The 23,367-nt window shown below is 46.4% G+C and overlaps 1 protein-coding gene across 7 annotated transcripts in view; it reads right to left on the bottom strand.

The window, feature by feature from the left end:
* Window positions 1-23,367, bottom strand: part of EXOC3L2 (exocyst complex component 3 like 2) — a 543,403-nt gene that overhangs the window by 46,239 nt on the left and 473,797 nt on the right. For all 7 annotated transcript variants that reach the window (XM_069644667.1, XM_069644660.1, XM_069644663.1 and 4 more), the window contains 5 exons: window positions 12,142-12,252; window positions 8,513-8,648; window positions 6,733-6,855; window positions 2,685-2,840; window positions 553-674 (listed from right to left, as the gene is read on the bottom strand). In XM_069644667.1, the coding sequence (XP_069500768.1) occupies window positions 553-674; window positions 2,685-2,840; window positions 6,733-6,855; window positions 8,513-8,648; window positions 12,142-12,252 (648 nt within the window). The remainder of the gene's footprint in view (window positions 1-552; window positions 675-2,684; window positions 2,841-6,732; window positions 6,856-8,512; window positions 8,649-12,141; window positions 12,253-23,367) is intronic.

The following is a 23,367-nucleotide window of genomic DNA, read 5'->3' as shown; positions in this document are numbered from 1 at the left end:
TCTATTGGGACGCAGCTGGGACTATATAGGGTATGGACTAACGTTAAAGGTTTGCTATTGAAGCGGCCATATCCCACTGTGCTAGGCGTGGAACAAGATTAGGAATACTATCCCCATTAATTGACGCTATTGTGAGGGCTTGAGGAGCACTTGGCTTAATACCTCCTGGAATTGGTTTCACTCGCTGATTGTATTATTATCATTTGTGCCACATTTTTATGACTCTTATGTCTCTACGTTTTTAAGCTTATGTTTTGTGATTTTTTTCTAAACCTCACCTTATACATGAGTCTATTGTTTATGAAGTTGTGATTTTATGTATTAAGTTAATGGGTGTACTATTATTTGTGTAAAGTTCAGATTTTGGACTATATAACAATAAAATTATTATTATGTATTGTTCTTAACACTGCCTGCAGGCTGCGTTAAAGCACTGTACATTAAACGTTACAATTGTGCTGTGTTTATAATCATAGCAGAAAGTCTACAGGTCCATTTCCCCCCACGTCCCAAGTTCCCCATTTAGTGCAACGCATTCTTCTTGGTACTGACCGTATGTCTGGGAATTCAGTCACTAGCATTCCCACTTCCATCTGAATGGACGGGGTGTCCTCCAGCACAATGATCTCAGCAAGGTGGGGGACAGCAACATCCAGCCACGAGTAGGTAGACTCCTAAATGGCGGGACACACAAATAATAAAGTCCACTGATTAGAAGCACTCCTTATATCACTCCCAGCAAGCAAGAAAGCTCAGATAATCTGGATGTGCGAGAATGTATTATTTCTGAGAAGGCACTGAGGAAAATGGAGGCCTAGCAGCAGAGTATCAGTCAGAGATGTCAAGCTTATGCACTCAGCTCTTGTACGCCAAACAGGTATCTCTCATGCTCCTTCCGTTCGCCCGCAGCTCCTGTGCTTTCATCACACCCCCATTCCACCACTTCAGAGACGCCCTCTTTGCCCCAGACTTTGTATCTCTTCAAAACTCACTCTTTGTTTAGCACACACTTTTTCAAAACTTCCCAGACCCTCCATTTGACCATCCCTACCCATTTGCTCCTCCCTGTCCGCAAAAGGTCATTGTACACTCAATAACGTGATAGATTAGAACACTTAGACAGGTAGTTTACTCCTGCATGATGGAGCACTGTAGACTATTATCATTCTCCATCGCTGCGCCCCCACATTAGTAGTGGCCAGGTAGGAGGGGTAGAGAAAGGACTGGCTTTGAGGGCATAACACATTCAGAAGATGATCCTGAAGAAAGAACAGGGTCAGACAATCTGCCTGGGTACCAAACAAACGGTGGCCCGAAGTTGCGTATTGCAATTTGTAACTTGTATACCATGCTGTTTGTGTAGTAACTGGTGGTGCATTATTGCCAGAAATTGAGTTCGATAGCCTACCTTAAAACACACTGGCCAACAGCATTTGTCAAAAAAATTAACTGCACACTGCATTAAGTGATCCATGTTGAACCGAAATACTGGCCCAAATTGACCCACACAACAGGATCTCTATAGGCCATTCCAAACCTGAGAAGGCTGTAATACACCCAGGCTGCCTATGTCACTTTATTAAAATACTAGTTGGAATTTATAAATGACAGCTATGTCACTAACACACCACTTTGGGTTAAATTAAGCCCATAGGGCTATGGGCACTGTCCATCCTCCCTAATAAGCTAACCGTTCTAGCAATGCATTTTTGTAGGAGCTTGTCTCCAGAAACTATTGGTTACTCCAATGGATATACAAGCAAAGTGCAATTATTCTACCAATTGGATGTACAACACGCCCACGCTATTACAAACATACCTCTTCCTGGCTACATCCCCCTCCCAGTGTCTGTCAATTTGTGTTCTCCCACTTTCCCGTCCCCTTTTCTTATCTCCACTCCATTTCTCTCCTCACATTTCGGTCTGGTCATTCCTGACTGGGACACAATACGCCTACTTCTTGGACAAACCAGGTGCTCTGATTCCACTTCAGTGGAGATTTGGCGCAGTAGAAACGCTTCATAACATAACGAATACACACACACTGTTTGACCGGGAGTGCCAGCAATGACAAACATAAATGATCTCTCAATATCATCAACTGTTTTGATCATCTGTAGATGTTAAGCGAATGTACAGCATTGGTGACCTTGCTTTACAAGCCTACCATTCCAGAGGTTCTGACAAATTGTGTGGCAGATTTCCTTGGCAGCACTACTCTCACGCCCAATCTCATTTATCCACCACTCTTCCCCCATTGAACAATAAGAATTTCTAGATTTCCTAGAATTTGGAGCATTACCCATTGGAAAACAAGTCTGTTTGGAAGTGAGGGACATGTTAGATGTTCCTTTATATATCATAGAACAACACAGAACAACACAGAACAGCAGAGCATTGCAGAGTACATCATACATTTGCATAACCCTTTAAACATGTTTATGAAAGTTTATGTGGTAGGCTATGAGGTAAGAGGAAAAATGCATGGGACTGAGAACATTCCAAGTGAGGCCTAGCTTCGACTCTCAACAAACCACAATAACTGAGTACTCTCAAGCATTCTACAGGCATGCCACTTAATTCTGCTTATCAGGCCTAATTCTTAGAAAATCACATTGACAAAAAACACGCCACACACCCCAGCTCTGCCTTGCCTAACATAGACATGAAAGCAGAGCCCTCACCAGTTGCCTGAAGAGATGCTTCAGCTGCAGGGCTTCTTCCTGCAGCTTAGCCGCCATCTTGTTCCGGGTTTTGGTGGAGTTGCAAACCATCTTCACTTGCATCAGTGGCTGGATATACTCGATAAGTACCCGTCGGTGCACCTCGTTCACCAGCATCTACAAACACAAAGCTGCCGTTAGCTCAGGAGTCAGGAATAGCACACCCCTACGGTTGCCTGGGATTGACAATTTGCATTTGCACCTTAATTCCTTCTAAATCTGGAGTCTAAACAGGGCAGTAAGCCCCGCGTGCAAGCTCGTAGATGGTTTCGGAAGTACCATTGCATTAGCTGATTGCCTATATATTCTTTGGCAAGTTTACGGTCTCAAGAAGAATAGTACAGGCTGCATTGGAACAGATTTCAAGCAGACAGCGTGGCGTTGTTAGGAAGCCCACATGTATGTGCCGCATGTCTCTCCGCACAATACAATGTCCGTGTGTATCTATCTTGTTCTTTGCGCTGCTACGCGCAGCAGCCCTTTTGCCACTGCTGCTTATTTATTCATGGATTTCCTTACTCAGGTGGCAAGTGCAAATTAGGACACAACAGATAAGAGTGCATGCAAATCCATGGTATAATCCTCATTGCGTGGTTGGGAAAAAGGATCCGAGAACGTGCCAGAGAGGAAAGGCTATATCCCGAGTGGGAGTGAGGACTACACTTGCTACTATGTAGGAATGTATGGATGAAATCCAAATGGAATTGGGTTTTGTGGAACACTACGTTCTGTAATCTTCCATGGCCAACAGAATAGGTTTCCACCAGCTGCTATTGAATGTATGCTGTCTACTCAGCATCCATTAATCAATTGTTGGCTAAGTCTGGTCCATGCCAGTAGTGCAAACTTCAAAATATTACCCGGGCAATAGAATTCTCTCCCAGGATTGCACCGGGGAACATATTTCTTGTATCCCTCAGAAACACAAATCCAAAGGCCAGACACCCCTTTGTATCATCTCCCTCTCCTTTATATCGTATATATTTGTTCACTCTTCATCGTATGCGGCAACAGACATTTTCGGTGTATACTTTCCCTATTTTGAATGCTTACCTTATACTTTTCTTGCTTTTTATATTATTCCCCAAAAGACTGACTTTGAGGTTCTAACATGTTATGGGTGCTGGATGCAATACATATAATTGGAAAGTCATTTCATTTCAGATTTCATTTCAGATTTGGAAAATAAAGAGAGCAGAGAAATTCGAGAAAAACGGCAGTCTGTTCCTAAAGTTGTACACCCCTCTGACCCTCTGCCTCTTTTTAAAGGAGATTGCTCCTCAGTTCAATAGACAACTGATGCCAATATCGATACTGAGAACTGGCATTTCCAGCGCCATTTCCTTACAAGATTCATCAAGAGAGGAGAGCTTTCTCAGATGCTATGATTTCCATGTCTTCAATCTGTTTGTTTAGCTCGGCTGAACTGTCACTTGGACAATTTCATGTGATTTCTCTCTTACGTCCAATTATTATTGAAAATTACGTTTTCTTCTTTACTTAAATGATAAATGCACTGAGTAATGAATACAAAAAGAAAATGATTGTAGTGTCAATCACATATCTATCTGCAGTAGCTGAACTACTTTGTCAGGTAAAGTACCGTTTTAACGTATGGCAGGACTCTAACAAATGAGTTATGGTTCTCTGTTGTATTTTGTCACATGCACAATTCTTATTTGTCTCTGTATTGACTGTGTTTAGCTTTTTTGGAGTATGGTAAACGCCGATTCTAGGCATGGAATTGATATCATTGGAGTTTGAAACCTGTCATCATATAATGTTTGTTTTCAACTATATACTGTTCCCTTTCTTCGCTCCTCACCTAGTAGTTTTTACCAATTCCCCTTACAGGATGATCTCAGGCCAGCTAGATGGATTAGTGTACAGAATACAGAAACTCTCACTCTCTTTTTGTAGAGGGCGCTAAATAACGTGGATGTGTGGAAACTGGCGGGAACCAGGAGTAGGAACGGCAGTGGCAAATTCACTCCATGTCTTTCCCTGCTACATGCTGGAAAGCCCCATGTCTCTGTCTTCAAGAGTATTCTGATGCCTTTGGTGATGCAGGGCTCCCTACATACTTCGCTTTTTAGGGTGTGCTAAAAGCAGTCAGACTAAATAGGGATTGGCTGTAATGGCAACCACCATGTATCTCCTGGGCGGCTCACGTTACAGACCTCTGCAGTGCACAAATGCACTTGTGGCGGAGATCATTTTGGATTAGCTGCATGGAATAGTTGAAGGTGAACCTGTGATCCGCCAATCAACACCTCCCCAGGCGTTTTGACTTCTGTGCATGTTGCGTGGTCATGGAACTGGCACCCACGAGGGCCTCTGCTTTCAATGGCCTGGGAAATCAAAGGGGCCTCTAACAAGGGGGCCTCGTCTGAGCGCGGGGCGTGGCTTAATAGGGTGGTTATGTCAACGGCTGTTTGCCCAAACAATGCATAAACCTTCAGTGGTGAGGGAAGAAGGTGGGCTATGTTGTGCCACTCTGCATGGTGACAGGTAGTCTTGTGTGTATCCTGCCTGCAATGGGACCTTGAAAGCCAGGACTCACTCAGCATCTCATGTGAATCCACTTGAGATGCTTGAAACAGCTGTGCATCTTTTACGCCTACCACTTACACCCACTACTCCCTCGTCTGTCGCTGCACTTGCACGTTCTGAATGCTCACAAAGCCTAGTAGGTTCGCCTCTATCTTTCATTGTTATATTTGTTTTCATTCCCATGTTCCCTCCCTGTTGCCTGTGGGTGCTTTGAAAGAGCACCTCACAAATGCACAATAAATACATTGTTATGGAGGAAGTGACACAAGTCGCAGTCCCCCCAAAACTAAGTATACAGTAAGTTACAAAAATCAACCAGTGGTTCACTTTGAGAACATTCTTTTATTTTGTAAACTTAGTCCATTATAAAGAAATATTCTTTTTTTTAAACCAGTTGGAATACCACGTTCACAAGATCACCAGTGTACATTTTTTTAAACAGCAAAGAGCAGCACATGATCTCCAGAGTTAGTACTAACTATGATGTCCCAGTGATGTTTTTTGCTTGAAAAAATCTGCACTGCTTGCCATGAAAACATGGTATTCCAAAGCTCTAAAAATAGTCTAAATTACAATAGACCACATCACACAGTAAATACAAATGCTACAAACAATCGCTGAAGGCTGGAATGACAGATTTGCCTTAGCACACAGTTCCGTTACTTGCCCCATGTCAGTCCATGTCAGCCCATGTCAGGCTTCTACTGCCTGGAGTTTGTTGAGCAAATACATTGCTTAAATTGGCCTGGACTGAACGAACTGCAACAAGCACACTTTTCGTTTTAGCCACATAATGGTGGAGGAAAACTCCATACGAAATTATGTACAGGCACAATTGGCAGTGAAGGAGCCCGGGCAGAGCTCCAGCTGAAAAGTAGTTTTTGGAGACATCCGGGACTTCGCCCTGGCTAGTCCCGACACACTTAAAGCACTGGCAGTACCACAGCCAGCATTTCCAATGGGCAATGCAAGGCTGGGGATGCAGAACACCCCAGCCTTGCACGGGCTATTAGGCAAGCACAATCTGGGGAACTGCAGCCATAGGGAATACGGCAACACCAACTGACCCTGGAGCGCTCAACTGCTCACTGCAACCGAGGGAGCACTCTGCTTTTACTGGGCCTGGCCACCTTGCCCCCCTATTTATGGGCGGCAGGTCACTGCTGTGTCAGTCATTATGATTCAGCTGCCACTGCTCACAGTAAGTAATACAGAAGCTATCAGCTAACATTGTGAAAAGATGGTTCGTACCCGCACACAAGCAGCTCCTTGGATATATCCGCACACTGTGCCTTATTCACAGAACGTTTTCCGATGGGACTGCAACGTTATAAAACGCTTCTGTGAATCAGGCCCTTTATCTGCACATCACCTCGCATCCCTGCATGGCAGTGATCTACCGCGGCCCCTCCTCTCCAGCACCCAATGTGCCCCATCGCACTCAGTCAGCGGATACCTGGTACGGCTGTGCACTCATCTTGCGAAACCTCTGGGAATAGTCTGTGAGGATGGACAGGATATTGTTGAACGCATCCGAGTTGCTGAGCCATTTCTTCTTCATCAGCTTATGAAAGTATGGCTGGAAGAGGGAAGAGAAAGGACATGCTAAACGAAAGATGGCATAGGACAGAATGCACCATAGGTAGGGGTGCATCAAAGGAACAGGAACAACGGAGGCATATGCGCAATAAACCTCAAGAAGGCACTTGGTTGAATGGAATGATGGTTAGAAGCGGGGCAGGTGGAGAAAATAAGGAAAACGCAGAATGAAATGAATGCACACATTATTAAGAGCCAGTTACCCAGACCTGGTGAAGCAGGCAGGCTGCGGCTGGCCTGTAGGGCAATAGGCCCATGGCCGAACCAAAAACACAAAATGCTGACGTGGGCCACTTTTTTGGGTCAAAGTGGGCCAGTTTGATGAGTTAATTTACTTTGCGGCTAGTAGTTTTGACCAGTGTTGCTGAATAAATATTCTTTAAAATGAAATATTTGCATTAGACTTTATCAAAAAAAACTCCCCCTTGGGTACTATTCAAACAGGCAGTCACAAAAGGAATGAACAGCCATTTGCAACTGTGGCCCACTTTTTCATTGATGCCGAGGCAATTGTATGGCCCAGTCCGACCCTGGAAGCAGAGAGTGCATATTGCTCATATAGATGTATGGATGAACACCCAGATGAAAAGCCACAGATGGATGAAAGGAATGCATCAAGACAAGGCACAGGTCAAGGTAAGAGAAATACAGAAGAAAGTGGTGTTTGGGGAAAGGAATATGCTAAGGAAAGGGATGTCATGAGCAAGCGCATGCAGAGACAAAGAAATGCACCACCGAATGGAAGGTCTAGAGGAAGCGAGCGAGCACACAAAATAAGAGGAAGTGGACATATCAGAATAAGAGGCGCACAAAAGAGCGGGATGCCTAGATTACATTAACACTTGGGAACTGGACGAGCCAATGATAGGGGTGCTCCAAGGAATTGGCTCAAAGATATGCTGGATGTGCTGATGACCTGGACACACTGAGGAAAGGGTGGACCAAGGGAAGAACGCACCCAGGAAATGGCTTTACACTGTAAAGGTGTTGTGTTGATGAAAGAGACAGGCTCACAGACGGGCCACACCAACTAGACATAAGGACTGAAGAAAAGGAAGCACGGGTTGAATGAGTGAGCTGACGGAGAGACTCCTAAAAGAGATAGGTGAAATGAAAGTGCACAAAGATGGAACTCCTCAGTGAGCACCTTTAAAGCAAACCATGTGCCTTCATTAGAGCACCTATTTAGTGGACCTTTAGAAGAACGATGACTGGATGATGGGAGAAACCATGGGATTTAACAAGTATGCCTGAGAGGGGTAGATATCATGCATGAATAGTCATGGGGCAGGTGAACAAGACTGAGACAAGCCTCTGAATCAACAGATGAGTGTTTTGTATGGACCTGTATGGGACCTTCAGGAGAATGCATACTTCAAGGGACACACAAGGATGTTTCATCATGCCCTTTGTCACTCAACTTCGACAGATAAGAAATAGACTAATGTAGGAGAGACGGAAGTGAGGAGACTAAGCTATGCCAACTGGTGACATTTCAGATCTTATTTGAGTTTGGGAAAACAGGCAGAGAAATTGAAGCCAGTAACAGCAGCAGAGAGGGGATGACACACACACAGGAGTGCACACACACAGTTGGTCCCACCCACTGACGGAATCGCTGCCCCCTTCCCTCGAACCTTGAGGTCCTCAAAGAGGAGATCAGCCAGAACCCTGTTGCACCGGTTAGTCACAATGTCCACGGCACCAGTCGCTCGTTTTCCCATATCCTCGTTTTCCACCGGGTCAAATTGCACCAGCCTTTCCACGTACTCCCTGCAGTGTGAGAGAGGGGATTGGTCAGTCCTGAATATATTACACACTCTAGACTGATATGCTATCTATAAAGCACATTCATCAGCTTAAGACAAAACAGCAGCATTGCGAGACCATTGACAAAGAGGGAGATGTGGGCTGGAGGCGACATGGTGGACCCAAGTTCAAATCCCACCAGCTCCACTTCCTGAAGACTTGGATACAGAGAAAATCAATTTATACCGCTCAGCCTCAGTGATATTCTCTGCTAATATCGAACGTATCTGACTAATCACAGAGTGTCTTTTGCTTGTTTGAGGGAAAGGTCTTTGAAACACAATTTATTTCCATAAAGAAGGTTCCCACATCACAGAGATCAGAGAAACGGGGATTCTCAATACAAATCACACCATCAGAACTGCACGTGGTACTAGGAAGGGCATTTGTGTGGGTGGGAGATTATATTAAAAAGAACGATAGCATGGACATATTCTCCCACTACCCACGAGTCAATAGAAGGGTCAGGTTTGCTCTGGGAAAAGTGGCCACATGTGATAGGGTGGGAGCTTCGTGAACGCCTTGACTGGTGTGCAGGTGGGTTTTCTTATCAACATTCATAAGAGGTATTGCCGCCACAGGCCGAGCATGTTGTGGCTCGGGTTCTACAAGTAAACATGTCTTAAACTGTACATTGCTTGAGTACGCAATGTGTGTGTATAGCGCATGGACCAGTTGCTGCAAACCAAATACCTGCTCACCATTAGCAAACACGCACTGGTTGTACAATAAAAGGGTCAGTGAGCCTGAGTGCACTCTAGACTCCGGGCATGCAGGTACTGAGTGCAACTTGAGCCAGGATCCCCCGCTAACTGGGCCTGGTCCCAGCATAAACACCTTGGGAAGCAGAAGCCAGAATCATCAGGGGTGGCCGATTGCTATCGCAAACCACATTAAGGCCAGGAAGCGCAGTGCTTTCCCACTTAAGCAACAGGAAATTAAATGTGTGAAAATTCCTCACACTCAGCACCCCGCCCAGGCATTCCTAGAGGCACATGGGCAGCAGGATGAGGGTATTACAAATCGACGGAGCACAACCTAAGTGCGCCAAGGGGGGCGCTGTGCCTTAAACCTGTCCAGGATACTCAAGGGAGAATGCCGAGACTCACCAGGCCTTTTATACAGTGCTTTAAGTGACATGTGTAAATCGAGGGGGGACTCTGTGAAGGGGCGTGTCCTAATGGGGCGTGGCCTCGTGGGCAGCATGTGAGTGCCACAGACCCCCTCCAGGCATCCATTTGCAGTGACCATCACCCTCTCACCCAGAGTGTGAGGGTGATGATACCTGCATCTCTTATGTAAAAAAATGGCTGAAAGGGTTCAGCGACACCTTTTCTTCCTTCATTGTAGCGCTGACCCCCACCAGGCATCCCTTTAAGTGATGCAGGGATCATGGTCCTTACACCCCCGGTGAGAGGGTGCTGATCTCAGCATCTCCTACATAAAAGGATGGCTGGCGGGGGTCACCCCACATTTTTTATTCCTTATTGTTGGCGCTGACCTCTTCCAGGCATCCCTTCACTTAAGAGATGCAGCAATCACCCTCGAGTCATTGGGGGTCAATAACTGGCAGTGATCCCTCCAAAATCCTCATGGAGACCTATGGAATACACTAATGGAAGCTCCTGTGGTAAATTTGCCAGGCCATGTGGCTGTAACAGAAAATTAGTTTGGCAGTAATTCCTATAGAAATACAGCCAAACTTTTAGTGAGCCCGATGACCTTAAATGTCCAGTGAGGTGATCCAGCTCTGTCATCATTTGTGGGGGTCTGCCTGCAAGGTCAAGTGATACCCTGATGCTGGTAACAGACAACAGACTGTTAGACAGTTAGAAAGTAAGGAGATGATCAAATTGAGCTGTCTGACCCCGCACAGGCTTCCCACAGAATGTGGAATACCCCTTTTCATTGCTAACTCATGAGTTTTTGCAAGAATTGTAAATTGCTGGTTAAGTTGGTGTTGACCTCTCTTCCTAATATTAATTAGTATACCTCACTTTCTGATATGCCTGGGAGAAGCTGTAAGGTTTCACTGATACAAAAGATGTTTCACTTTCGTCTTCTCCTATTCCCTGGCCTCCTCCATCCCCCTCCTTTTGTGTTCCTCGGATATCCTCATACGACTTGCCCGCTTAAATTAACGTTGATACTGTGTGGCTGGGATATTGGTATAACTGAATTGGGTTTTAACTCACAATCTGCATTGTTTATGAATAAAACAGATTGCAGCTGATTGATATTAAATGCTGACTTTTTATACTCTAATTAGCACATTAAATGCCACTAAGAATGTCTGTCAACGTAGACCAATGCAAAGGATGCTAACTGCTTTAGAATGCCTCGGGGAAGCCCCAACATGGAATGAAACATGTGTTGGCCCTAATTCTGTAAATATGGCCTAAGGCCTTTATTCAAGAAAGAAGGCCTGCATTTAGTAAATAGTCGCCAGAAACTGGACCACCCCTAGTAAACGTGTATAGGAAAGTGTAATCGGTTCCATGTCATTTCATCGCGGGATGTTTTTTCGTGGGATTTTTTACCGCAACGTTCTTATCAAAAAAAAACATCGATTATTTTTAAAATGCATTTTTGGGGGGGTCCTCCCCAGGGTCCCCCCATTCCCTTCCAGTTTTTATCTATTACCAAAAACCCACCTCCCATATATATATTTTTTTAACCCCCCCCCAAAAAAAAATAGCTGGGTTTTTTCGATCAAAAATTCGAGGTAAAAAACCCAGTGAAAAAACGTCCCGCGATGAAAGGACGTTGTACCGTGTAATCTTAAGTATCATAACGTGTACACAGGATTGTGAAATATTCATGAATCATTGACCGGCAATCATTGCTTTTCAGAAATAAAAATAATTCGTACGGATTATCGTTACATTATAACTTTTATGAATTTTCGTTGGCGCATATTTCACGGAAACAGCTTTTTTTCTTTTAAAATGTGTAAGCACCCGGGAGTACGAGTGCTTTTTCCGCTTGGAATGGGCAGGCTGCCTTGTGAGGAACCTGCGGCTTCAGTATGTGGTGGTTATGCAGCCGCTGAGTGTGATCGCAGGGAAGTATGATCTGTGGTGCATATTAAATAATTGGATGGTGATTGGCAACTTGTCCATTTAAAAAAGTACACCTTGTGTAATGAGCCAGAGGACTCTCCCGAAACATTGGCTTACCATGTTGGCTCATTCTTTTAATACGTTTAAATAAAGCTGGAACTTTTGACCAGGAATGTCGCGCTGGGCTCGTTTTTCAGAAGGATGGACGAGCTTCTAGAACACCCTGTGTGAGGTAGTTAGCCATCTCAGGCTGGGACGCCAAAGTTAGTTGTGCCAGAGTTGTTGTTTTTGTCGGACTTTCACAAATGAAAAGTGTATTTGTTGTGTTCCTTTTCCTGCTAACCTAAAGAGGTACATTTCAGCAGCACGTGCATCAAATGGCCACATGACCTCACCTGAAGGGGGGGCAGCAGTTGCCAATGGCGATTGTCCTGGATACATAGGTCTCCTGGGATAGGCCGCTCTCGACCCAGGATTCGTGAAATCGTTCCACTTTCTTCTGGAAGCTATGGAATGAGACAGAGAAAGTTAAAGAGACGGGGATAAACTATAAGGCACACTTCTGTGAAGAACTTAAAACATCAACTCCATTGATAGAATCTGCCTCTCCAAGTGCAGAGCGTGCACTAGTAGGACCCACTGGGAAACATGGCTTGACTGCACGTCTGCCTGCCAGGACGCAGAGGGAGCCTAACATTCTTACAATTGCACCTGATGGTTGAAACTAGGAGCGCTGGAGCACCTGGAGACCATACAAATGGCAGGGATGTCTAGTATAATCTCAATAAAATAACATAACAAGTGATATTGAAACAGCATCAGCCACTGTAAAAGTTGATTTAATTGCTAATCTGACAGAAAAAAACGGTTGGCTCTGAAATGGAGTGGTTCTTACTCCACTCTGCCACTGAAGGAAAGTAATAGACACGTTTTGCTCTTAAAGTGACACATAGCACGTTGTGCTACGTACATGCTACCGATCCTTTAAGACCAAAGCCAGCACAGGACAAGGCTGTAGTGTTGTGCGCCGCAGGTCTTCAGGAGACCGCTGCACGTTGACACGTAGCACATTGCAGTACATACATGCTACCGATACAAAATCATCTCAGAGCCCAGAACCAACCGACCCGGAGGTGGAGTGGCCCTGATCTTTCTGACATGGGTCCCTGCATCTCTCACTCCCATGTAGACCTCCTCCTCCTTCTAATGCCTTGTCTGCTGCCTCTCTACGACTGTGGCCACTATCTATAGGCCACTTGGCCAGGTCCACCTCTTCCTCTCAGAGTGGGCTGACCTCTGCTCCTCTCTCCTTGCCTCTACCACTCAACTTCTCCTCCTCGGAGACCTCAACATCCACCTGGATGCCTATAATCCCTCCTCTGGGCTCTTCCGCAACCTTTGTGACTCTCCCTCCATCCGCATTCTTCCCTCTGGTCTGACACACTCTGCCAGACACACCCTGGAGGTTCTCATCACCTCAGACATCGCCCTCTCTAACCCTCTCACCACTCCTCTCACTTGGCCCAACCACTTTCTGCTCTCCTCCCACCTGAAGCTTTCTGTACTCTAGGCAAAGCCCCCGCCCCCAGTACTGCCACCTTCCTTCTCAAACATTGGGCCCATGAGGCGAGTGTCAGTGGCCGTCTTTGCCTCTACTTTCTCTGCTCCTCCTACTCCTACAGCGGACTCACACTCTGATACAGCCCTCTCCAACATTTATCTTTCCATCTCCAACACTCTGGACATCCTTGCCCCTGTCATGAGGATCCATCTGAAGACTACCTCCAAGTGCAAGTCTTGGTATGACTCTGACCTTGCTGCCCTGAAACGCAAGTGCAGGGAGGCTGAGAGGAAGTGGAGGGCATTGGGTGCATCATCTGATAAACTGGCCTGCCGCCTGCTTCAAAGGCAATACAGACTCTTTCTCCTCTCCAAGAAGAGGGCCCATATCCAAGCCTGCATCTCTGCATCCTCTATCAACACAGCCAAACTCTTTAAAATCTGCAAGGAGCTGGACAATCCTACTGCAGTCTCCGCCTCTCCTGTTCCCTCCCAGGCCCTTTGTATGGCTCTGGCTTCTCATTTCACCACTAAAACCAGGGACACCCTGTCCGCACTCACCTCTTCCTCTCTCTCTCTACATCGCTCAGCCCCCCTCCTGCCACCTCTTCCTCTCCTCCTTTTCGTCCTTCTCACTGACAACACCTGACAATGTTTCTAGACAAGTCTGATCTATGAAATTGTCATCTAAAGAGATGCTCCCCTGCTCTTCCAGAACCATCAAGGACCACATTGCCACCCTCGCTCCAGCCTTGGCCGATTTCTGCAATCACTCTTTCGCCACTGGATCTTTCCCCTTTCTCCACAAGCACTCCCTTGTGCACCCCCTCTTAAAAAGCCTTCTGCCGATACTACCTGTCCTTCAAACTATCACCCAATTTCTATCACTCCTTTCCTGGGCAAACTCCTGGAAAAGCTGGCCATCTCCCAACTTATTCTCCACACTGAATCTGTTGGCTGTCTTCATGACCATAAGTCTGGCTTCAGAGCAGCTAGAGGCATGGAAATGCTCTCCTGAACACCCGTGAAGATCTGCTCTCTAATCTTGGCTGCAGCTTTCCCTCTGTCCTCATCCACCTTGACCTTTCCTCTGCTTTAGACATGGTCATTCAGGCCATCCTACTCAATCCACTCAGTGAGAACCTGGGCATCACGGATCGCCACCTGGTGTGGCTTTGCCCCTTCCTCCTGGACTGACCCAGATCTAACTCGGGTCCTTTCTCTCCACCACCACTCTCTCCACATCTGGTGTTCCCCAGGACACTATCCTCTCATCCTGGCTCTTCAGTGTCTATCTGGTCCCTTTGGCCGCTTGATCTCCAACTTCTCCTCTATCTTTTAGTGTTATGTGGATGACACTCAGCTCTTTCAGGCTTCCCTCAGCTGTCTCTCCTCCCTCGCTCATTCCTGACTGTCTATCCATGATTCCAGACTGGTGCACCTCCAACGATCTCTGCCTTAATGCCAGTAAGGCAAAGATTCTTTTCATTGGGATCCCTGCTCCCGCTTTCTCTCTCTCACTCTGGCCGCCCTCCTTTGGCCCTCTACCTTAATCTTCATGTGAGGCAAACAACTTTGGTGTCATCTCGACTCCCCTCTCTTCTTCTCACCTCACAGAACTTGCCAAGCAGGCCCACTCCCAGATGCACCTCCACAGAGGTATTCTACCTTTTCTCACCTTCCCCCAGAATCTTATTGTCTCCAGAGCCCTGGTTCTCTCCAGGCTGGACTACTGCAACAGCCCCTTTCTCAATCTGTGTACCTCTTCTCTTCGCCCACTGCAACTTATCCAGAACAGGACTGCAAGACTTATTCTTGCCCTCAAGCCCAGATACTGTATCTCTCCAGCCCTGAAATCTCTCCACTGGCACCCGGTGGCTGCAAGAATCAATTACAAGACCTTCTTCATCGCCCACAAGTCTTTCTGGGGCCGGTGCCCGCACTACATCCAACTTTCTCTTACAAAATACCTTCCTTCTAGAGCCCTTCACTCAGATACATCCAACTCTCTAAGGGTCAGACGCTTCTACAAGCAGAGAATGGGGGTAAATCTCTCTCCTCTGCAAGTGGCTCCCTCTGGAATGGCCTCCCTGCCCCTCTCAGACTTGAGCTGTACCACCTAAAATTCCAGAAGCAGCACAAGACCTTCCCTTTCTCCTTTGCCTTCTCTTGCTCTCGTTTCCTTGCTAACTTACCTGTCCTTCTGAGCTGACTGGTTGCTGGGTACCCTCAGAGTTCACTGGGTACCAGGCTCCTCCAGGACCAGTCTTCCCTGCACTGCCTCTGGGCCTTCCGAGCACTTAGGGGCTGTAACTGTAACCCCTACAGACGCCCTGCATCCTGCACTTACCGGAACTTCCCTGACCTGGCTTCCCTTAGTTAGAGCGTGCGGCCCTGATCGCACTCCGCCCTTCCCTCTTCCCTGCACTTCCCCCGCTCTCTTCCCCCTGCACCTCGCGTTGTCGCACTTGCACAATCTGAATGACACAAGGCCTAGTAGGATTGTTTGTCTTGTTTTTCCCACTGTCTTCCCTGTCTTGTTGCGCCTAGAAAAACTTGTGTACAGGCTGGTATAAATGCCATATCACATTGCGAAAACAGTGCTATGGGAGTGTTGCTAGGTCTGGAAAAGATCCGGGGGCTACGGTAATAGCGGGATTGTCGGGATTAGTTAGCCTTTTGGTTGTATCCCCTGAGATTCTATCTGGGGCTACAACCAAATGCCCCTCCCTAGCAACGCCTCTGCTATGGGCTTCCGGTCTACAGAGCGCAATTACCCACTCTTACAGTGACATCTGCTGGTTGATGGGCCTAGTTTTAATGAAGAAAATGGGATTATATGACACCTGACACTTGTGGAGTTAGGGTGGAGGTGTTTGTTGTTTGTGTATTGATCAGAGGCTGTAACAAAGGTAGGGATAAAAGTGTTTCTAGAGACCTCTGGTGGCTAGAGATGAGAATGCAGCTGGCAAGAATCAGAACTTGAAGAAAGAAGGACAAACTATAATTAAGGCCGTCATATTATGTCCATGTTGCCTTTAGGCCTCAGGCGGCCATATCAGTTAGGAAAACATGAGGCCATACTGCGTCCAGGCATGGAACATCCATATTGTTTTGAGACACAATGCAATCTTATTGTCTTTGGATATAGCAGAGGTCAATTATCATGAGACATCAGGCAGCTGTTTTGTCTGGGGACATGATACTAAGTTCCATTCCAATATAAGGCCACTGTAATATCTTAATACATAAGGCAGCCGTAGTGTCACTAGACGTAATGTAGTACTATTGCCTTGAGACATAATTCAGACATTTGAGACATAATAAAACAATGCTCTAAACCGAGCTGTACTCTCCTGGGCCCTGCACTCAAGCTTACCAATAACATATCACGTTTGAGAAACATGCACCCCTACTTTGACAACCATAACCGCTTCCACTCATCCAAATTGCTTTTCCTCTCAGATTTTGGGCATTCTGTTGTCTAATTTCTCTTTCCTATCACCTCCTCCCCAACCCTCCTCTTCCTTCCTACACTGGCGACACCCTGGCAGGGTAACAATATGCCACTTTCAGGCAAGGCTAGGCAGCGGTTGAATGTCCTACAGGGAACTCCCAGTGGGCCTCCGCATCATAGGAACTCTTTTGTATGTGGGGGGGTATTCTTTTTTTTTCTCCTCATACCCTCATTCCCTTGCACCCCACTACCTTCCTTCCATCTCCCTTCATCCTCCACATCACTTTCAAGTAAAGAATTATTTGCAAAACATTCAGTATTTTATTCCTTACTCTTACTAGATATGTCCGTTTTTGTTATGTTTAAACACTTTTTTCTCCCTATATAGGGGTAAATGTGCTGCTTTAAAAATCACTATATGGAGCGGTTTGTTTTCCACATTTTCTTGTGGACAACCCCAGAATCCGTACTTGCAGTGTTTTTAGATTGCTCTCATGGTGAATTACGGGGCCACTTTGAAAAACATTTCCAATGTTTTCCTTTAGTTCCCAGACCACCCCCAAGGCCAGATGCTGTAAGAGCACTACAGTGTGATTGGCACAGTTTAAATATTGGATAGCATAACAGAACACAAGGCTGGCACACATTTTTGTGATGTAAGTGTGCGATGTTTTCCTAACTAATAATATGGCCATGTTGCGAAAATACAATTATTACCCAATGATAATAGGGACTGTCCAGTCAAAGCTGTATACACATATCTACTTTATTATTATACCAAAAGTATGTCCTTCATTAGAAGGTTTTAGAAAAGAACTTAAAACCTTCTTATTTAAGTGAATTTAAGAGGTAAGGCGAGAACAGTGCTTCACAGGTAAAAGCCGAATTATAGTTAACAGCTGTGCCCGAATGCAATTTATTCTGCTTGGTGCGCGTAAGAAATAGCCAAATAGACAAATAGAATAAACAGACAAAAGGCAGTTCTAGCACACTACAAAATAAAACCCAACCCTGTAAACGAATGGTTTCAAGAAGAAAGGGGGGTGCACTCTGGATACTGATAGGAGGGTAGTCGGTAAAGTAATTAAACACAATAGGTCAAGGATACTTGGTTCGAACACAAAGGGAGCAATGGGTTGTAAAATGTCACTGCGAGCCTTCGGAGAAGGTCCAGGGGGGACAGAACCACAATGCACTTTGTGCTTGGAGAAGTTCTTAGAGCTCGACAGGGTCGAGTCGGTTTCAGGGCGCTTTGCAGCTCCTGTGACAGAGTTCAAGATGGGAGACAGCTGCAGGTACCAGGCGGCACGCAGTTCGTTGAGCAGAGCTGGATGGACGGCTGCAGGCTGGCCTACACGGGGCTCAGGGTCCCGAATCGTCTCAGTGCTGGTTGGTGGGTCTGAAGCACTGGTCGGGGAATCTCAGATGAAGTTAGAGACTGCAGCATGAAAACAGTCAGTGGTGCAGTAGGGTTGCAGTTCGAGGGGCTCGACTTCACTGGGCTTGTGTCGGGGGTCCAAGTTACCTTCTTCGGCATCTTCTTGTAAGTTACATCATTCAGGGGCATGGCAATGGTACCATAAACTTTGATGAACTTCCGGTAGTACCCAGTGATTCCTAGAAAGGCTCTCACCTGTGTCTGTGTGGTGGGGATGTCCCAATCCTTCACAGCCTGTACCTTTGCTTCAAGTGGTTGTTTCTTACCTCCAACAACCACGTGGCCTAGGTAAGTCACTGTACCCTGTGCTATCTGGCACTTGGTGGCCTTGATAGTCAGACCTGCATTCTGCAGCGCCAGAAGCACTTGTTTCAGGTGGGATAAGTGAGGCTTAACCCAGGTGTGGCTGAACACAGCAATGCCATCTAAATAGGCGATACTGAAGTATTCCAGACCAGACAAAACCTGATTAACCATCTATTAAAAAGTGGGAGGGGCATTCTTCAATTCAAAGGGCATCACAGTGAACGGATAATGTCCTTCTGGGATTGAGAATGCTGACCTCTCTCACAGTCCATCTGTCAAGCCAACCTGCCAATAACCTGCCGTGAGGTCAAAGGCAGTCATGTACTTGGCAGTGCTAAGCTTGTTAATGAGCTCCTCTGCCCGAGGAATGGGGTGAGCATCTGTCTTCAGGACAGAATTAAGCACCATGTAGTCCACACAAAAGCAGACTTCAGTCAACCCACCACCAGTACCAATAGGCTAGCCCAGGGGCTGAGGATGGCTCTAGCAATCCGAGGGACAACATCTTGGAAACTTCCTCCTTGATGGTGTCTCTGACCTTATTGGATATCCGGTGAATCCTACTCTTCACTTGGTTACTGTCTTCAGTGTCCACTTCGTGGGTGCACCAGTCTGCGTAACCTGGAGTCAGAGAAAACAGATGAGCTAACTGTCTTAGTAAACAGCGACAGTCTGTCAATTGCTGTTCTGATAGGTCTGTTGCAAGATTGACACCGTCAACTAACACATCTGTGGCTTCAGTGTGTAGGAGGTCTGGGAGGGGATCGGTCTTATTGTCAGTCTCTTCATCAGTCACTAGTGCCATGACCAAGTCATCCCAGCTATAATGGGCTTTTAGCCGGTTGACGTGAAAAACCATGTACATCTGTTTAGGTCCTTTCACGTCAATTAGATAATTCACCACACTGACTTTTTCCAGCACACAGTAAGTGCACTTGTCCTGAAGGGCACTGGGCTTAACAGGCTGCATAGTCAACACCCATTAGCCTGGAGAATAGACTGTCACTGGGGACAGAACCACAGTGCACCTTGTGTTTGTAGAACATCTACAAACAGGGTCGAGTCGGTTTCAGGGTGCTTTGCAGCTTGAACTCCTGTGACAGAGTTCAAGATGGGAGACAGCTGCAGGGTATCAGTCGGAAGGCAGTTTGGCGAGCTAGGCTGGATGGCGGCTACACGGCGGCTCCGGTTCAGAAATCATTGTCGCAGTGCTGGTTGGCGGGTCAGAAGCAGAGGTCAAGGCGTCTCGGACGACTTTAGTAACTGCAGCGTTACAACAGTCAGTGGTGCAGTCTGTTGCAGCTCTAGGGGCTCGACTGGCTCGAAAAAATGTCCTTTAAGGCGGATGTTGGTTGATGTTTGTCGATGTACTCCTCGTAGCCTCTTCACTGGACTTGTGTTGTCCTTCAAGGCGGATGGCCCAAAGCTGAGGATAGTGTTGCAGGCAACAGCCTTGCCCTTGGTTTGGTCCAAAGACTCTCTTACACTTCCCACCTAGGAAGCTTGCTTGCAGAGCTCAGCAGGGCACGCTGTGTGCTGGCTGGGTACCGGTTCTGGAGCTGCTTGGAGGGTCCTCTGGATTCAGTATTTCCCTCTGTTCCCTGAGAGATGTTTCGGGGAGAGGTCTTGCTTCCCTATTGGAAATTCTGGCCTTTTTTCACTTGCAAAATCTGTAAGGCAGACTGTACTGTCAGCTAGGGTCCAAATTAGTTCTTCTTGTTACTCCTTGCAAAGTGTTCAGATGATCTGCCAAAAGAGGGGCTCAACCCAAATGGGCCCAGTGATTGGTATAGGCTAAGCCTACCTTAATGAACCAATCCTGGGTCCCCACCAACAATCTCCTGCATGCATTAGGTCCTAACCAGAGTGCTTTCCAACAGAAAAGGTAAAGGGGTGAAAACATGTAATATAAGTCCCACCCATCTTCCTGTCTGTTGTGGATCAAAGGGTATCTCTGGTTAATTGAGCTCTCTGTGGTTCCTGATTAAAAGCAGCAGGTTTCCCCTTGAAGATGTGACGAGACCAGAATTTCTGTCTCTATCAAATCACATACTAATACCCTCAGAATGGGGTCCTCCTGCGGAGGTTGCCTACTGTACACACATGTACCATACATGACAGCTCACTGTCATTGATATTGTTAGACAGGAGCTGGATTCAGATTGACACAGTGCATATCAAAGGTTGTTGCGGGTTTCTTGTCTCGTTTGTCAGTCCAACGAACAGGCCTCCCATAGGCCTGCTTGAATTAGCTCTGTTTAGTATGACAGGCTGCCACCAGCAGAACTGACAATGGAGAGCATACATCCATGGAGCCTTTGTTATCTAATTAGGCTGGTCATGTCAGGAGAAAGGTTTTGCCCTCCCCCTTTTGAGAAGCCTTGATGTACTCATGGGTGTCATATTCCAACTAAATGTGACGGAGGACTGCGCCTGTAGGCTGCGTCCACTCAGAGTACAGAGGTCGTTGTGTATGTTATGCGGTGAGCATAGGAATATGTGTGCGGATTAGAGGAATATGTGTGCCGATTAGCCCCACTCATGTTCCAGAGGTTAATCTACCATCATTCAATTTCATATAAAAATTTTAAAAAGCCCAGATTTGTGCGGATGGTTGAATTCCTCACAACAATGTTATCGAAGGCCAAAAACTCTCACCAATTATCACATGAAGGGCAGGCAGCCTGACCCACCAATATATTAATTGCTAAGCAGTAAGCAGACCTGGCAAGATTTTGCTGTTTTGGCGTGTGTCCTTTGCAGACATGATTTATAATCAGAAAACATAAGCAGTGCAAGTGGAGGAGAGGATACTAAAGGGGGCACTGATGACCACGGCGGAGACTCGCTGAAGGACTGTTTTTGTTTTTTGTATCACTTGCCCAAAAGGGGACAGTCTGTTCGTCACGTCCATCGGCGGTCAAATTGGCTCCTGCCGTAGGGATTATTATCACCAGGAAATGTGCCGCTGAACATACTTCATTGGACAATAGGCACATCTGATTTGCTTAAGTGCGCTTTGCTGCCAATAGCCGTGACACGAGATGCCCTTGGTTAACTGGAGTGTTGACACGTGCTACATATAAAAATATATAAGACTTGGCTTTCAACTGCTGCATGAATGCACAGGCAGTGAATTTGGCCCGTGTAAATTAAATGGGCCTTTGGCTTGGGGGGAGAGGGAGCATTCTCGGAGATGGGCTAGCTAAGCACCGCCCATGCTGGCAATAAAGAGAGCATGCATGTCTGCCCCCACCTCTTGCTGCAGACTCCTGCTGCCAGTGCTTTTAGTGGGGTAAGAAATTAGGGGGGGGGCTCATTTGGGGGCGTGGCTTGCAGGATGTGCATGGTTTACGACTTGATGGGCATGGCCTAAAGAAAAAGGAGGCAGAGTTCAGAGGGGACAGATCTGGCAGTTCAACTCCGCTCAAAGGAAATGTTCAAAAGAATAGTTTTAAATTGTGTAATTTCTTTCATGCTGCTTATTTTCCAAACTCCACAATGTACCTCAATTCGGCTTTAAATCACTTCTATGGCAGTGGTGCACCCAAACCCACTTGGAGTATGCCATGTTCAAGCAATGGTGTAGGGTGCATGCTGGCTTTGTCTTAATTACCAGCGTGGTACAGGTCGTTCATACGATCCCATCTACCATAAAGAACATTCCATCATAAATATTGTTGTCCCAAATGTAGTTTTCCATTTTCAGATCTGTTTTACATTGCAAGCATTTAATGCCTATATGTTGTAAAAAAAAAATCAAAGGACTAGATTCTGAAATCATTAAAATGACAATGAAAATGACAGACCGCGGAATGTGCCCGTTATAGGCTTAGGCCTTATAGATCATTAATGAGCGAGTTAGTGGACCAGGAGGGGTACTTCACAAGACAGCACCTTTAATGAACATCCTGGAAAAAAGCAAACGCATGATTTTACTTTTTAGACGACAGAAGACCGCAGCGCATCTGAGGTGAAATGGGTTGCTGGTGGGTTTTTTTTCTACGTTCTAATCCTGGTCTCTGACAATTAGTCCAAGTCTAGCGCTAAAACAAAGCAACATCCTCCCCCGAACCCCACCTTATGGGGTACACAGGGCATACACAGCCTTAGGAAAGTCCACAGCCAGTGGAATGCCTTCTGCTATGAACCTAGCATCAGAGGCGTTGCTAGGGAAGGACTGGTGGGGGCTGGGGGGGTGGGCTATAGCCCGGGTCTTTTGGTTGTAGCCCCGGATAGAAGCTCAGTGGCAACCACCAAAAGGATAGCTAGCCCACAGTCCCAACAGTGCCAGCATTAGCAGAGCCCCGGATCTTTTCCAGACCTGGCAACACCCTTGCCTAGCATTATAACTATAATTTGTGTTTTTATGGAACACCTCCTTCTGGAACACTTCTGCTTCCATGCACTGTAATAGCAGGGGTTTCTTTTTTACCCATTTTAATTGTACTCAATGTGTAGACCAGAGAAGGACAAATAACTGAGTTGCTCTTTGCTCTGGATTCGTACCTAAAAGTATAGACTTCTGATACCCCACGTGACAATGCTTTTTCAATGGGAGGCGTGTGCGCTATTGAGTTGGGAAAGTCATGCACACCCTCCTCCCAATGCGAAGCAACAGCGCACCCTGTTTTACTAGCCGCTGTTTCCAGTCCCCTACGGTCTGTACCTGGGCCTGCAACAGCTGCCTGCGTTAGGCAGTCGGCGATAAATATCTCCAAAGTTTTATGATTTTCGTCCGTACAGATCTGTTTATTTAAAATGCGCATACATTCAGATACCACTTCAAAGTACCTCCACTAGGCGCCAGGGGTGGACTGGCCTGTAGGGAACTCTTTCTTTGTGCCCAATCCGCTTTCC

This window comes from Ambystoma mexicanum, chromosome 2p, assembly GCF_040938575.1.
Source record: "Ambystoma mexicanum isolate Mex_15411 chromosome 2p, UKY_AmexF1_1, whole genome shotgun sequence".
In the NCBI taxonomy this organism is placed as follows: Eukaryota; Metazoa; Chordata; class Amphibia; order Caudata; family Ambystomatidae; genus Ambystoma; species Ambystoma mexicanum.
The sequence above is the reverse complement of the archived record's forward strand: the minus strand, read 5'-3'. Positions and strand labels throughout refer to the sequence as shown.